The following is a 15,376-nucleotide window of genomic DNA, read 5'->3' on the forward strand; positions in this document are numbered from 1 at the left end:
GCTAGCAAATTGACATAATTACAAGGGACAGAGAGAAAAGAAAGGCGAGCCCCCTCCCCTGCGCTCCAGAGGGCCCGACCCCTGCCGAGTTACTTAGACCCTTTGTGCGACTCAATGCTAGGTACTGATGAGGGGACGTATGCCCTTTTCAAGGGCCCTAAGCGACCGGCTGCCCTAATCTGATTACAATTTACAGCGCTCCTTCAGAAGGGGCTGGAGCGGTGCTCACGCAGGCGTGGACATGGACACGCCGGCTCGGACACACACACGCTCGCCCCGGCCCAAAGGTAGGTGGATAGGCACAGGTGGGAGGATGTGCACAGTGGCACCACGGCCAACAGCGTGTGAGCATCACCAGCAGCTCCTGCAGCGTGGTTTTCAGTGTGCCAGCCGTGCAAGGGAAGAAGGCTGAGGGCACGGCTGTGGGGACAGGTGGCTTTGGTCGCGTGGGCACACCGCCAGCAGCAGATACGCAGTGGCCAGTGGCTGGGGTGTGCAATGAGCCCGTTTCAGCCCAAATGTGGGGTTGACACCATGGACGTGCACACCAACACACACATGGGCACAGATGTAGTAAGCAGGCAAGCCCCCTTGTCCCGGGAAGATCCACAGATGGGAACCCTCTCCACCAAGAGTGGGGGGCAGCAGAGGTGAGCAAAGGCCTTCTGCCAAAATCTCTGCAGCAGCTTGCAGGAGCAGGAGTTTGAGCAAAGCCCACCACCTGCCTATTAAAAGAGGGATTAAACTATGCTGTTCCTCCCCCCACCTCCTCCCTTCTCTCTCTAACATCATCCCCTTGGGGAAACCACCACCTTTACATGAGATTTTCCCCTTTTTTTAACCTCTTTTCTGCTCCGTGCCACAGAGATCCCAGGGGATTAGCAGCCAGGCTGGGCCTTCCAGCCTCCTTGAAGGCAGGTTGTTTCAGACACCCCCCCCATGGGAACCTGCCCCAGGACAACTTTGGTCAATGGCTCCGGTGCTTCCCAGCCAATTTGTACCACCTAATCCCCGCGAGTATCTACAGCCCCTTTCTCACATGTTCTCCCGCCTGCTGGAGCAGCCCAATCCTCTGCTCTCCACGCTCCCCCGTTGAGAAACCCTCAGTCCACTGCTGGGGCCGCGACCGCACTTCAAACGCGCCAGCCCGATCCCGGCATTGTTTGCCAGGGAATTAAAACTGCACGGCCAGCCCCAGCGAGTGATTTAGGTACTGAGACCAGACTGAGCCCCGCAAGAGCACGGGCAATAAAACGCTTCGCTGCCCAGCAGCCTGGGCAATTTGGGTGTCTTCCCACGAGGAGGAGGCACAGCCCAGAGGGCCAGGGAATTGGGTCAGGGCTTCTTCTTCCAGCATGTGCACATGGGACAGGACTGTCTCCCAGGGCTCACAGTGCTGCCCCACCAGAGATGTGGGTTGGCCACCTTGCTGAAGCAATGAGAGTCACCCAGTCTTTGCCATTACTGAACCCCATGGACCCTTGTAAGCTGCTGGGAGGAAAGACCAGAGCCCACGAAGGTTGGACACACAGATTATCTGGGACACAGACAGAACTCAGATGGTGTGGGATGAAGGGACACCAGTCCAGTCACACCGGAGGAAATGCAGTGCCCAAAAGGTCTGCTTCTGCTTTCAGATTTTGCAGGCTTGTGGGGAAAAGTTTTGGACTCCCTTTCTGAAATGACATTGTCTATGGTGCCTATCAGTAAACATCCCTGTGGTGGTTTCTGATGCACTCTCTAGATGAAGCTGCACGCAGAAAATGGCTGTTACATCCCTTTCCCAGTGCAGAGAAGCTGGGATGAGATCTCCCTCCTTCAGCAGATCCCAGCCCAGGGAAAACAATTGCCCTACATTTTCCCATCCCTGTCTTAGAGAAAGGATGCAGCTCAATGTATGCTTCAGCCTCTGCAGGGATCATTCTCCAGATGCCATTTCTGACCCCTGTCAGACCTGTCTTTGCCATCATAAAAGACATATATGATACACCACTTGCTGGCAAGCGGGCTGGAGCTCCTGATGGCCCGGCTACGATATTTATGCAATTCTCTTTAGCCAGCCAGCCCTTTCCCTGCATCCCACACTGCTGCAGTGCTTGAGACCAATCCTATGGAGGATTTTAGGCCTTTTATTAGTCTTCTTTTTTCAGTGGTGAGGTTGTTTCAGGCCAAACGTGTACAGGAGAGAGCGTCTCCCATGCCTGGCTGTCCCCGTCCCCGCCATGGCAGGGGAACACAGTGTTTCGGCACCTCCTCCTCTGTCACAATGTTTTTCAGCTCCACCAAGCAAAGTGTCCAATTAGAGCAGAGCCTCTTGCTTCCATCTTTGCCGACATTTAATTAACATGCTGCTGCTGGCAGCCGCTGACAAATTCCAGAAACATGTTGTAAAGGGTTTTTGTCTTTACCCAGCATGGAAAATGAGGGTGTCATATCCCAAGGGGATGTGAATAGCTACTTTTGACTCCCCGCTTCAGGTGTAAGAATTACATCTAGACGCAGTGAAGAGACCTATCAGCACTCCTACCTCCTTTCCCCCCTCCCTTTTCCTTTCCTGCTCCTCATATTATATCATCCTGGAAAACATGCAGGATTTTAGGCCTGGTTTTCATCCCTGTTTCCTCCAACTCTGGCTGAAGCCTGATGGTCCAGATAAGAGATGGGACCTGTCCTCTTCCCATCAGAATAGCACCAGACAGTGGAAAGAGCCATCTGATGACACTGGAAGTAATGTATGAAGCCAAAAAAGAGGAAAGGGATCCTGTCACTCTGTGCTGTGCATGCAAACAAGGTTCTGAAGGAGCTCACGGAGGCCTTGGTAGGGCAGTTCAAGGGAAGGTGATGGCAGAGGCCATCATGTAGAAGTGTAGCTGAACTCACAGACAGCCCTCACCACCACCGTGGATGGCAGAATGAGTAGAGGCTCAGCTGCTGCACCCCAGCATCCCCTCCTCAAAAAGAACCAGCCCAGCCTGTGCTTCCCACAGGGGCTGAGCCCCCACCGTGGGGGCTGTCATCTCAAGGTGCCAGCTCCCAAACCAAGTATCTCCCCAGACTGCATTATCTAATACATTGTCTAATACACCCAGCCTGTGTTGCCACCGTTCATGCCTCCACTTTGTCCCCAGGGCACCTGGAGTGTCCCAGCACCTCTGCTTTGCCCCGGGCAGCCAAGAGCTCTCCTGGCAGCTGCTGTGCCGCACATCCCATCCCGCTCGGCCGCGGACACACGGCAGCACAGGCCTGGAAAGAAGAACACGACTTTATTATATCCACAGCAGCTCGTTACAAAAGCGGCAGAGAAGGGCAGAGCCCTGTCGTCACGGGGAGAAGAGGATCCTTCGGCCCGGGGGGAGAAGAGGATGCTTCGGCCCGGCGGCGGGGCGCGGCTCAGGGCGAGGCGGGCTTGTCGGGGTTGTGCATGTGGTACACGTCGCTCTCCTCGTCCTCGGGCACCTGCGGCAGAGCCCCCTGAGCCCCCCGGGCCGGGCCGCGGGCCGACAGCGCCATCTCGTGCCCCCCGCCCCGCTCCCGCCCGCGGCCCCCTCACCTCCCAGTAAATGTCATCCTCGAAGCAGTTCTCGGCCGCGGCGTCCCCCCAGACGGGCAGCTTCAGGATGCCCCCTGCGAGGAGGAGGGCAGGGCGGTGGGCACGGGGGGATGCGGGTGGTCCACCCAAAGGGGCAAACGCAGCCCTGGCACAGCGCTCGGTGCCGTCCCCCCCGGATGTATGCAGCGCATGGATGCCGCTGTTTCAGCTGCAGGCTGGCTCAGCACTCCCCTCTCCGTGCTCCCCTCCGGCTTACCCACGATGGCCCCCCCGGCAAATGCCATCAGCAGAGACACCACGATGCCGGCTGCCTGGAATCCTCCCTGGATGCTGGGTGTCCGCCTCTGGTACACGCCCGTGAAGTCAAACGCCTTGATGAACCTGCCGAGGGCAGAAATGGTGATGATTGCCCTGGCAGGAGACATTTCCTGGCTCCGGAGGAACCATGTTGCCCTGCTCTCTTAGGAACTCTTCCCTAGCCCCATCCCTCTTGTGCAGTGGACCAGGAGAGTGTTGCCATGACCAAAACACCACTCACTTCTTTCTCTGACCCCTGGCAAAGCTTTACCAAGGAGGAGCCCAAAATATAAATATTCTCTTTGTAATTCAGACTTCTAGCCTTACCTGACCCCACAAAACAATGCAGGGGAGAGGGAGAAGCACTTCCCTCCCCATTGTGGCCCAGGATAATGCCAAACAGTGGGACTGTGGCTCACTTTATGAGGCCACCAAGAGTCAGCTGCATAAGATGAGGCTACAGTTCAGTAAGCCAAACACAGACAGCGCACCCCATGTTTCTGAGGAATAGCTCTGGGCAACTCTGAACTATTAACAAAAGATGCTATTTGCTCCCTGCTCCCAGCCCACAGAGCTTCAGGTAAAATCTATTCTCAGGGAAGATTTTCAAGCCATCTTACCCTTCCTTTCCATACACATCCTCCGTGGCTGCAGCTGCTGTGATAGCCCCCACAATGCCCCCAATAAGGCCTGGCATGGCATGGAGGTTGTGGATGCCACATGTGTCCTGAATGTGCAACCTAGACTCCAAAAAAGGCTGAGGGGAAGGGAAGTAGAAAGAGATTAGGGAGTTGAGCGTGGCCCTGGAAAGGATTAGTTCCTTCCATGGGAGACTGGGATAAGCAGAGAAAGAGGAGAGATACTGTGTCCCATTAAAGAGCTAAAAACTTGTAGACAAAGATGTGAGCCAAGCTCAAGATAAACTAACAACCTATTCTCCAAACATGCTCCTGTTGGGAGTCTGAAACTTCCTGAGCATTTTTGGGCAGTAAAAGGAGACAGAAGTACAACTCATAAGGGATTCTGGAAAGCAGGAACTGTCAAAGGGAAGTGAAAGCATTTCTGGTCTCCTCAGCAGGACCAGGGCTGCAGACCCCTTGAGCAGCACTCACCGTGAAGTAGACATACCCCACCGTGGACACGATGCCAGAGATGGACCCAACAATGAGGGAGCCATACGGAGTCAGCATCATCTCGGCGCTGGTGCCCACGGCCACGCCGCCGGCCAGTGTGGCATTCTGGATGTGGACCTGCAGGAGCAACCACTCTGCCTTGGCATCTCAGGGAGATTGCAATTGCTCAGGGATGGTGCAAATGTCAAAGTGGGAGAATCAGCTCTGAAAATGTTTCCAGAGGAAATATCAGGGCCCATTTTCCTACTTGGTGGTGAAAAACAAGAAAAGAACAAGCAGCTTCTGTCTGTAGCACAGGTGCACATAGACTCCCACTCCCCGTACCACACATGTTCTTTGCATCCACAGATATGGGTGGGGAGTTGTGATGAGATGGAAATTGTCTCACCCGTGTGTCATGCAAGCTCTGCTGTCACAGAGACATGTCACCCACACATCCAACACGTACAAGTCAGCCCCCCGATTGCTCATGAGCTGCTGCGCAGGCCTTGTTTGATGGGGAGCGCTGCCAAAAAGGGCTCTGCAACGTGCCCAGCAGAGCAAATCCAGTCCCTGCTCCCATCTTACCATGTCAAGCTTGCCCTTCTTTTGCAGCATGCTGGAGAAGGCCATGGTGGTGAGGACACAGGCAGCCAGTGAGCAGTAGGTGTTAATGGCAGACCGGTGCTGGGCATCCCCGTGATCAGAAATGGCCGAGTTAAAACTGGGCCAGTACATCCACAGGTACAGGGTACCTGGTGGGATGGGGCACATGGGATGAGGGAGAGAAAGGGGAAAGAGAGAATACAGGGACTGAAAAAAAAAAACTCTTCTGCACAGGGGGACGTTACATCCCGTAGTCCTGCTTCCCCAGATCCACACCCCGCATGATGAGACCAGCATCAGGAAAGGCTGGCAGAGAAAGGGAACCAAAATGCATCCTTATCTTCCCAGGCACCATCTCAGCCCAGCTGAGACGAAGGGAGCTGAGTAACTCTGAAATGTGAAAGACCTCTGGGATACAGAGCTCCTCAACTCCATATGCTGGTTTTGGTTTTTCCCAGAGACACAGGAGGAACCAGCCCTGTGCAGCTGAGTGCTCCCCATGTAGCTGCACCCCGAGATGAGGGCTGACTCACCGATCATGGCAAAGAGGTCGGAGTGGTACACAGAGCCCTGCTTGTCCTTGCTCTGCTCCAGGTTGGGTCTGTACAGGACCCGTGTCACTGTGAGGCCAAAGTAGGCTCCGAAGGTGTGAATGGTCATGGAGCCACCTGCATCCTTTACCTGCAGCCATGGGAAAACAGAGGTTTGCCTCAGCAATCGCCACTCATTCTGGAGTTGAGGCCTGATTTGCATCATGCCCAGCTTGTCTGTGCACTTGACAGAGGGACCTGAATTGCCAGGCTTATGTGTAAAACCCCAGAAGATCTCCCTTCCCAGGGAAGTACGACCCACTGCCCCTCTCCTTCCCAATCTGCCTACTTTTGCTGCCTGAATTCTTGCATTTTTTATGCTTATGAAGGCAGTGGCTTGGTGGAGCCATAGCAAAGGGAGACAGTTTGGAGAGGTGCAGAGAGGAAGGAGCAGAACAAAGCAGGTACTACCTAAAGCCTTACATGAAGAAGGTTGAGGAGGATGTACTCATTCACTGAAAAGAGTGTGACTTGAAACAAAGTCATGACAAGGAGCTGTATGGGGCTGGTTTTTCCCAGGATGGCCCCAAAGGCGATGCACACAGAGCCCACGCAGAAATCAGCATTGATCAGGCTGAAAAAAGGGAAGGAAAATTGTGGTTTAATAAGGAAATACTTCTCTGTAAATCACTCTTACCCACCCCCAGCTCTAGAGATCCCACCTGAAGAGGACGTAGTGATTAGGAGACATCCCTGGATTTCCCACTGACCTTCCTCCCACCCTCACACCCCCACATTATTCAGGTAAGGTGGATGATACATGTTCTCAGCACTGGCATCCGTGGTGCCTGGCTCGGCACTAAGGGGTGACACTCATCTCAAGTTTCCCTTTGAGCAGTACCACCACAATGGCAGGTACCTTTGGACTAGAAGGTGGAAAGCAAGTGGAAGTATGTGGAGGGAAAACAACAGTTTAGAGACTGATTTGCATTTGACATAACTGAGGGACAGTGTTGCCAACTGCTTGGCTCTCATTCCAGCTCTTCCACTGGCCAGGCCAGAGGTGCCATCCCAGAGCCCAGCTCCTCCTTACTTCTCCACTCCAATGAGGATCTTCCCGTCCTTGAAAGAGTGGAACCAGCCTTGCATCAGGAGAGCCCACTGGATGCCAAAGGCAGCAAGGAGGAAATTGAAACCCACAGCTCCGAATCCATAGCGCTTGAGGAAGGTCATGAGGAAGCCAAAGCCCACAAAAATCATCACATGGACATCCTGGAAAGCTGTGCAGAGGGAAGGGACTGTCAGTTCTGCGGGGACAGAAGGGCTGCAAGTGCCACATGCATTTGGTGTTGAAAAGAAAAATAATTACATCAGTAGCAGTAAGGGAGAAATTCAAGAGAAAATGTGTGTTTGCCTCATGTCCCCATGTTTCTAAGTCTGAAAATGGCTCAGCTTTTAGAAACTGGCTTTTGGTTAAAAGGCTCAGCCTTTAAAACAAATGTTTACTAAAAGCTGTGTGCAAAAGAAGACCTGAGAGTAATGGAGTGTACAAAGGAAAACATTTTTGTATTCAGATTGTTTTTTCTCCTTTTGTGAAAATCTCAAAACCATCATGTGAAATGACCAGTAAAGTTTTGTTAAAACACGTAAATTGTCATTTTGGGTAGGTCTATTCAGTGCAGGGTCCCGGGGATGGCTCAGAGCAAGGAGAGCCCAAGAACAAGGAAAGTTTACAAATACGTTTTTAAATGCTTCGGCAAAATACCCTTGAGAGCAGAAACCCACCGTGTGAGATTTTTAGTGCTTAAACCAGAGAGACCCAGTTCTTCCCACTAATGGTCAGACCTGCTCACCCAAGCCCCTCAGATGCCCTTCCCTGGGGGAAACCAGATCTGTGTGAGCCTCTTAAAAGACCTTCTTGGTGCAGTAAACCTGCTGAACTTTTTAGTGCTGCACCTTTCTATCAGATAAGCATTGCTTTGCAATTAAGTGAGCTGAAACGCTTGCATACTTACAAATTGAACCATGCAAACCCCAACACTGCAGGCCACTCAGCCAATGGAAAGAACAGGAGAGCCCAAGGCTGGGAACCCCCTTGGGAGACTCCTGCCAGCAAACCCGTGCTGCAGAGCAGATAGATGCAGCAGTGATGGAGCTAAACCAGAATGTTCTGTATTTTGCAGTCCACAAATCATTATAGCCACTGCATCCAACAAAGTCTGTGCACTCAGAGAAAGTGTAAGCTCAGGGCAAAGGAAATTCTGTGGCTGCAAGTCTGCTCTACCTTCAAACTGTGCTGAAATCCATCAGCCCCTGGTCCATTTCCATAGGGCTTATTTCTGCTACTTCACTGAGGGTGGGTGAAGACTTGCATGAAGCATAGCTCTGCAGAAGCTGAGAGTTTTGTCCTTTTGTGCTTTAGAAGACCTTGCAACATGTTTAAGGATGAGCATTTGGACAGGCTTAAGCCATGTAGTGCCATGCTAATCTGATTGCTTTTAAAAATGTCCCCCATATGTATGAAATCACTCTTTAAAAAGGAAGGAGACGAGATCTGCAGCCGGCACTGTTCAGCAGAGGTCACTTCCAAAGCACTGCTCCACATGTCCTAAGAACCAATCTTAGTTACTGTGGTTTTACCACACAGTCCCATAGACTTTCTCTCTGCAGCTGTATTTATTTCCCCTTTCTCTTTTCCAGTGTAAGCAGCACAATATACAGCTAGATTAATCTGCTGCCATTTGCATCATATATTTATTCTTTCATCCTAAAAGCAGAAATACACAGGTCAGAGTTAAAGCTGTGGACTGTGTGCCTTCCAAAAACCCAGAGGATCCCACTCTGTGTTGGACCCTGTATGAACTCAGGAGGAAGAGCAGATCTTTCTTTAAACCACACCCAATCTAAAACCTTTTCCTAACCCTTGCCTTTGTTTTCCTTTGAATAACATTGTTATCATTCAGAGGCAGCACAGGCATTGCCATGCCCTACAGGTTTTGTAAGCCTGCTTTTGTGGCAGGACAATTGCCATAACTATCAAGAATAAGTGTTTGGGCTTTGGGAACGCTCTCAGGGACAAAAAAAAAATCTCATTTCTTTTCCCCTCGAGAGCAGATGAGTCACAGATTATGGAATATCCATGTGCAATCCAAAATGAGAAGGAATTGTCACACTGACTGGACCTGGCAATGGGCACCACTGACACAACCACGTATTGGCTTCCTGAGACCAGGACAACTTCCCTCTGCCTCCCTTCCCAATCTCCTCCGGCTTGGAGGACCTGTTTATTTGTCACTCTTATCCCTCTGCCACTGCAGACAGGTGCTGTGGACAGCAGTGCTCGCAGATATGACGGAATAAATGATCTTCGGGTGACCAACCACCAGAGTCTTCTGAGCAGCACTGGATGGACACAAGGATTAAAATTCCAGGGCTTGGCCACCTTGTCATGTTTGTCTATCTTTGCAGAGAGAGAAAATTTCTGATTAGATAAGGGAGAAAGAACAGCTGTGCTTTTGGGCACGTGAGCCCTTCCTCAGGCCTGAAACAGAAATGTATTTCAAAGCTAAACTGAGCAGTTGCCCTTAGACTGATTTAGTTGTGTTGAATCCATCTTGCCATTTGAGGGGGAATATTTGGCACTGCAGAGCAGGAGTGGGATATGAGGACAGAAGAGATGTCACTTCCTTAGCTCCTACACACTCTTTCTTGGACTCCTGATGTCCTCCCAGCACACCAGTGACAAGAGCAGCCCTCAGGCACTGCTGCTGCTTCACGCTAACCCGTGTGGGGCTAGTCCCAAGGGCAGATGTCCAGGGAGAGCCCAGGGCAGCCACGACCGTACATGAACCTGGAGGCTGACTGAGCAGCGGGTTTCTGTAAGCAAATCCTTTTCTCAACTAGCTAATCCTCAGCAGCCACAGGTTGCTATAGCTCCTTTGATTTAGCAGGTGTTTTTAATGGAAATGTTCTAAATAGATGCATGACTCAGGCCTGTTGCTTCCTTGGAAACAATTGCCTACAGAAGCAGCCTGTTCTGAAAGGCTCACAGAGATGACCAGCCCTGGAGATCAAAGCCACCCAGAGGCACTGGCTGGCCAGAAGAGCTTTAACCTTCTGAATAATTTCTGTGTCACTATGATACAGAGACCCAAGAACCCTGGGAACCTGGCAGCTTAGGAGGACTGTGGCACTGAAATGCCAGTAGCTAAAGGGTAATTCACAAGTGAGGGGGTGGACAGAGGAAGAGGAGGAAGAGGAGGAAGATGTCACAGGATCTCGACAGCCGTTTCTCTGTGTGCACAGAAAGGCTTGCTCTGATCCAAGGCTGAGGGAGGGGGCAGAAAGCTGAAACTTGCAGAGTGTTGGGAACACGTCAGCCCTATTCCTGGAAAAAAGACGTCACGGTACCCTGCTGACAGAGCCCCAAGGCACTGGAGGGCCATGAGTTTTTTTGGTGAACCCCAAGCCAGCCTCAAGGCAAGAGCATAGCTTTCTAGCAATTGGTGGGGACAGCGCCTCTGACAGGCTCTGCCACAGCACAGGATAGGATGGATGGGATAGAACCGGTTGGGATGGGATGGATGGGATGGGGACCAGCCAGCACAAGCATTAGGCTTCCAGAATACTCACAGGGGTATCGGAAGTAGAAATCGTTCTCTATGTCACTGGTCAGGTTCATCTCTCGTTTCTCCTCCTCCCAGTGCGCATCAGCTTCAGCACCGAAGCGCACGAAGACCCCGAAGAGGACGATCATGGCCACCTCCCAGAGGAGGCACACGAGCGGGAGCCGCCAGCGCATGTTCGTGTTCTTCGCCATGCCTTGGTGCCTCGGCCTGTCCATCCACCGGGACTCCGGGACACTGTCGAGCCGCGTCGCCCGCACCCGCCCCGGGCCGGTCACATATATAGGTCGGAGAGGGCGAGGTGGGGCCCAGGGAGGTGCCTCCGGCAGGATCACATTTCAGAGCACTGGAGCTTCGGCAGGGTTGTTCCTCTAACCCACCTGCCTCCCTGGGAGCAGGGACAGGCTTCAGCACCTTTCCTCCGAGCTGCTCTGAGCACCTCTGAGCCCTGCCTCCACTGGGACGAGCAGATGTGGAGGCCAGTGTGACTGGGGAGTGGAGCCAGAGTGTCCAGCCCCCTGCTCTGCCCAGTCCCACACCCCTTCCCTGCCCCTGGCAGGAGCACCTTGATCCCTGCTCCCCTCCCTCCCGGCTCTGGGTGCTCCCCTCACCCCCTCCCCAGCTCTGAGATCGCCCTTCCCCAGCTGGCACTGCCCTTTGCTCCAGCTCTTGGCTTTTGGAAAAGCAGCTGAGGTGCAGAACAGGAGGAAGAGGAAGGTGTGCGCTTCAAACCAGGTACCAAGATCCTGCATGAGTGCACAGACACGTGATGGCCCTGCCAAGGCTGTGAGGATGTTCAAGTGACACATGTTCCATAATTTCCCAAAGTGATTTACCCAGAGCATCCTCCTGGCAAGGCAAGCATAACCAGGGCAATACTGTGAGATGGTGCTGGAGGCCTAAACAGCCCCTCCTCTGCTATGGTTTTCCTTTAATTAACAAACATAAACACAAAAGTCCATTTTTCCCACTGTTTTGAATTATATGCTCTTACCCCAAAAAGCCAGGCAAGTCCTTCAAACGGATCCCAGCTCCTTCCTCTGCCTGCAGATCCCTGGGTTGCCTGTCAGTCTTCAAGAGATGAAAGACTGCAGCCCAGGCAAGCTGCCCAAATTTGCTGATGGCATCTAATTGTGGCCTGCAGGCTGAGCAAGCAGCACTGATTTTGGTGTTGATTAGGCAATAATTTGAGTTTATTATTTTTTCTTGTGTGCTTTCTTCTCAAAATGACAGATGGCAGAAAAATGCTGTGGATGGTCTTGAAGAGACTGACGGCCACACAAAATCATTCTCCAACCTCATTTGAACCCGTGCAGGCAGCAGGATAGAGACAGCATTGGGAAGAAGAGAGAAGCCCATCTGCCTTAGCCCTTACCCTGCATGAGCAGAGCTTCATGTGACTGGGGTCACTTTTTGGGGACACCTAAAGCGAGTGGGTTTTGCTGTTGTCTGAAGGACGAGCTCCCCCTCGAGCAATGATGCTCAGGGTGTGTTTTTGGGTCTCCCATTACACAGGGTGTCTGCAGGGCTGTCTCAGCAGTACACGCCAGGATACAAAAGATCTCCAGCTAGAAGGAAGCTGAAATCCCCAAACAATATGTGATCTCTAATTGCTGGAACACTGTTGACAGTTGAATGTTCTCATGCCAGCTACGTGGTAAGACTGGTATTCTGCCCTGCCCTAGAGCAGCCTTCAGACACCTCGAAAAAGGCAGCACAGAGGAGCATTTTAAAACAAAAGGGGACTTGCTTAGGTACTGTAGCCACCAGCAGCTACACTTTGTGATTATTTGAGCAAAAGAGTAACTGCAGAGCTTTTCTAATCTAGACCATCACTGAAATGGTAGGGTCTCCAGAAAAGCAGCTTGCAAAGCCTTTGTGCAGACCCCAGAGGCAGCAGTTCTGTCCCACCTGCTGTCCCCAGCCCCTCTTCCCGTGTGTGGAGGCCAGGAACAAAGGCTAATGGCTTTTCTGCTGGCCTGATAGTCTCACCTTGCTGCGCTGCCCCTCCTTATCAACCTGCAGATCAGCACTTTGTCACTGCAGTCCCATCACGGCAGGCATGCTCCACTGGCTGTCCATGCTGTGAGAGCCCATTAAAGGACCAGCTTCTCTCCAGGCTCCTTTTCAGGGCCAGGATAACACTGGGAAGGCTGATGGGGCTGTGCCAGCACATGTGTCTGCAGCAGTGCTGGCAGAGCACTTCCTACAGTGGGTTAGACCACCACTGCATCCACCCTACAAGAGTGGTAGGACACACAGGGCAGGTTTCACCATGCCTCAGTCACAAATATCAAGGTGCTTAAATGTCCTGTTGGAAACTTCAGGCTGGTGTGAGCTTGCTCCACCACAGAATTTTGCCCATCATGTCCAGCACCCATAAGAGACGCAAGATTAAAAAAAAAAAAAATCTCTGGGATGACGCTGGGGGAGAAGGAACATTTGCCTTTCTGCTCAAGAGATGTGGGACCAGGTCTGGCAATGTCCAGATCTTACCTTGGGTGAGGGCTGTACAGTACTGGTCCCAGCTGGGTCTCTCCCAGTTTCTCACTTTTATGAGCACTAAATATATTTGAAAGATGTAGAGACAAAATCTAAAGCGCAGAAATCCCTCCCTCTTGCCTGGAGGCCTTGGGGCAGCTTCACCCTGGATAGGAGGGAATGGGTGCTCCCCAGAATCTGTGCCCAAAGCAGCCACTACCAGCAGCCTTTGGGCAGATGGGGTGAAGAAGGCACTGGAGAACGAGGATTTGGGGAGTCTTGGAAGCCTTGATGCAGCACAAGTCAGGCTCTGGGCATTGCCCAGTATCAAAGGTGACTTGTTGCTTTTGCAGGTCCATGAGGAGTGACCTGAAAGCAAAGCATCTGAGTCAATACAAAACAAAACTTTTTTTTCAGGCAAGAAAGGCAAACAAACTTTCCACTGGGGCAGGACAGAGTGGTGGTATGGGTGGAGATCAAAGAATTCACTTAGCTCTGGGCTTTCTCATCCCTTTTTTCAGCCCCCACCATTAAGTATCCCTTGGAGATAAATGTTGGAAACAGGACAAAATAAAGCGAGCCTTTTTTAAGCTAAAAAAAAATCTTATCTGGATCAAACTGACAACCACACATGAGCCAAATTCACAAATTATTTTTCTTGTGCTCTCTCCTTCCTCCCAAGAAACAGCATTTATCAGCAAGTAAATGATTGTCCAGAAAGAACCCAAGGACTGTTTGAGAGGGAAGTCGGTGTCCTTGTGGAGCAGGCAGAGAGGGCAAATGTCTGTGAAAGCAGCACAAACATGGCACAGCACAAGAAGCAGGGGTGTGAGAAGCTCTGGCTGTCACACTGGGAAACACTGTCACCTGGGCTCAGCCAACACCTGTGCTGGCCTTCCCAAGAGCTGGATAGGCTTCCAGAGCAAATACACTGAGGTGGGCAGGAAAGGAGAAGGGGTTTGAGTAGCTAGCAGCAGTGCCTGTGTTGGAAGCTGTCAGACTTTGCTGGGAAACTCCCCTTTGCCCTGGGTTTGTTTCGGGCCCCAGGTGGACTGTGATAAGGCAGGCTTTGGTCACACTCTGCTAAGTGACCTCAGCAGACTGCTGGGACAGATGCCAGTGGCTGGACAATGGCAGTGGCGTGGTGTGGCTGGCTCTTCTTCAGGGCTCGAACAGCAGAGCGAGGTCAAGCAGCAAGAGATGTCAGCCCAGAGCCAGAGGAAGGGAGCCCACGTCCCCAAGGCTGCAGGTTGCACTTTTCCAGGGACACCTGTTGTCCTTCTCTTGCTCTTGGTGGCAGGTTACTCCTGCCCACCCGCGTGGATCAGCTCCTGGTTCCAGCTCATTAACCCCACTTGTGTTCACAGTCACCAGCACAGCCAAATGGGCCCTTTAGTGCCCCTTGTCTTTGTTGCTCTATAAATACCACTGGCTGCTGGTGACACTGGTTTGGGCTGGGGTGTTCAAGCTCTGGAGGCGAGGGTGGAGCGGACACCTGGGTGGGGATGCTCTGTGGGGATTCCTCTGCCGTTACCCACTGTGATCACACCGTGACCACTGACACCACGGGGACAGACGTGCTTCAAGCCCTGCGGAGAGGGGCTGCTCCTGGGCAAGGCAGCTGATGACAGCCCCAGCCCAGGGTCTGTGTCCTCCACAAGCATCCTGTCCAGGCGCCCTGACCCTGCGCTTTTTCACAGAATCGCCAAGTTTGGAAGAAGCCTTTACAATCAAGTCTAACCATCAACAGAGCATTATCACTGTAACCCCCAAACCATGTCACCCAGCGCCAGATGCAGATGCCTCTTGGACACCTCCAGGGATGCTGACTCCACCACTTCCCTGCCCAACCTGTTTCAATGCCTGACCACCCGAACAGTACATTTTTTCTTTGTAACACGTAATCTGAATTTGAATATGAATTTCACCCGTGCGGGCCCTGGGGCTGTCCCTGCTGTCCCCCAGGGAGGCTCGGGAAGGAGGATGCCGTATCGGCAGGACCCTGGTGTGCCGCTGTGCCTGCGGCCCGCGGGCGGCAGCGGGGATGGGGAGGTGCCGGTCTGCGGGCAGCCGCGGTCCTCTAGCGGCACTGCAGGAGCCTGCCGGGCGCAGGCTGGGCGGGACCGGGCCGGTGTCGCCGCTCGGCCCCGGCTGCCGCTCGGGGACCCCGCCGCG

At 52.6% G+C, this 15,376-nt stretch overlaps 1 protein-coding gene across 1 annotated transcript; it reads right to left on the reverse strand.

Moving 5' to 3' along the window:
- Positions 1 to 3,347: 3,347 nt before the first annotated feature.
- RHCG (Rh family C glycoprotein) lies at positions 3,348 to 10,951 on the reverse strand. Its single transcript, XM_068203747.1, has 10 exons — positions 10,728 to 10,951; positions 7,189 to 7,375; positions 6,579 to 6,729; positions 6,099 to 6,246; positions 5,548 to 5,714; positions 4,960 to 5,097; positions 4,468 to 4,604; positions 3,807 to 3,931; positions 3,551 to 3,624; positions 3,348 to 3,456 (listed from the first exon to the last, which is right to left on the reverse strand). The coding sequence occupies exons 1-10, from the start codon at positions 10,936 to 10,938 to the stop codon at positions 3,391 to 3,393; spliced, it is 1,404 nt and encodes a 467-aa protein (XP_068059848.1). The 5' UTR covers positions 10,939 to 10,951; the 3' UTR covers positions 3,348 to 3,390.
- Between the last annotated feature and the right edge of the window lie 4,425 nt (positions 10,952 to 15,376).

This window comes from Anomalospiza imberbis, chromosome 13, assembly GCF_031753505.1.
Source record: "Anomalospiza imberbis isolate Cuckoo-Finch-1a 21T00152 chromosome 13, ASM3175350v1, whole genome shotgun sequence".
Classification (NCBI taxonomy): Eukaryota; Metazoa; Chordata; class Aves; order Passeriformes; family Viduidae; genus Anomalospiza; species Anomalospiza imberbis.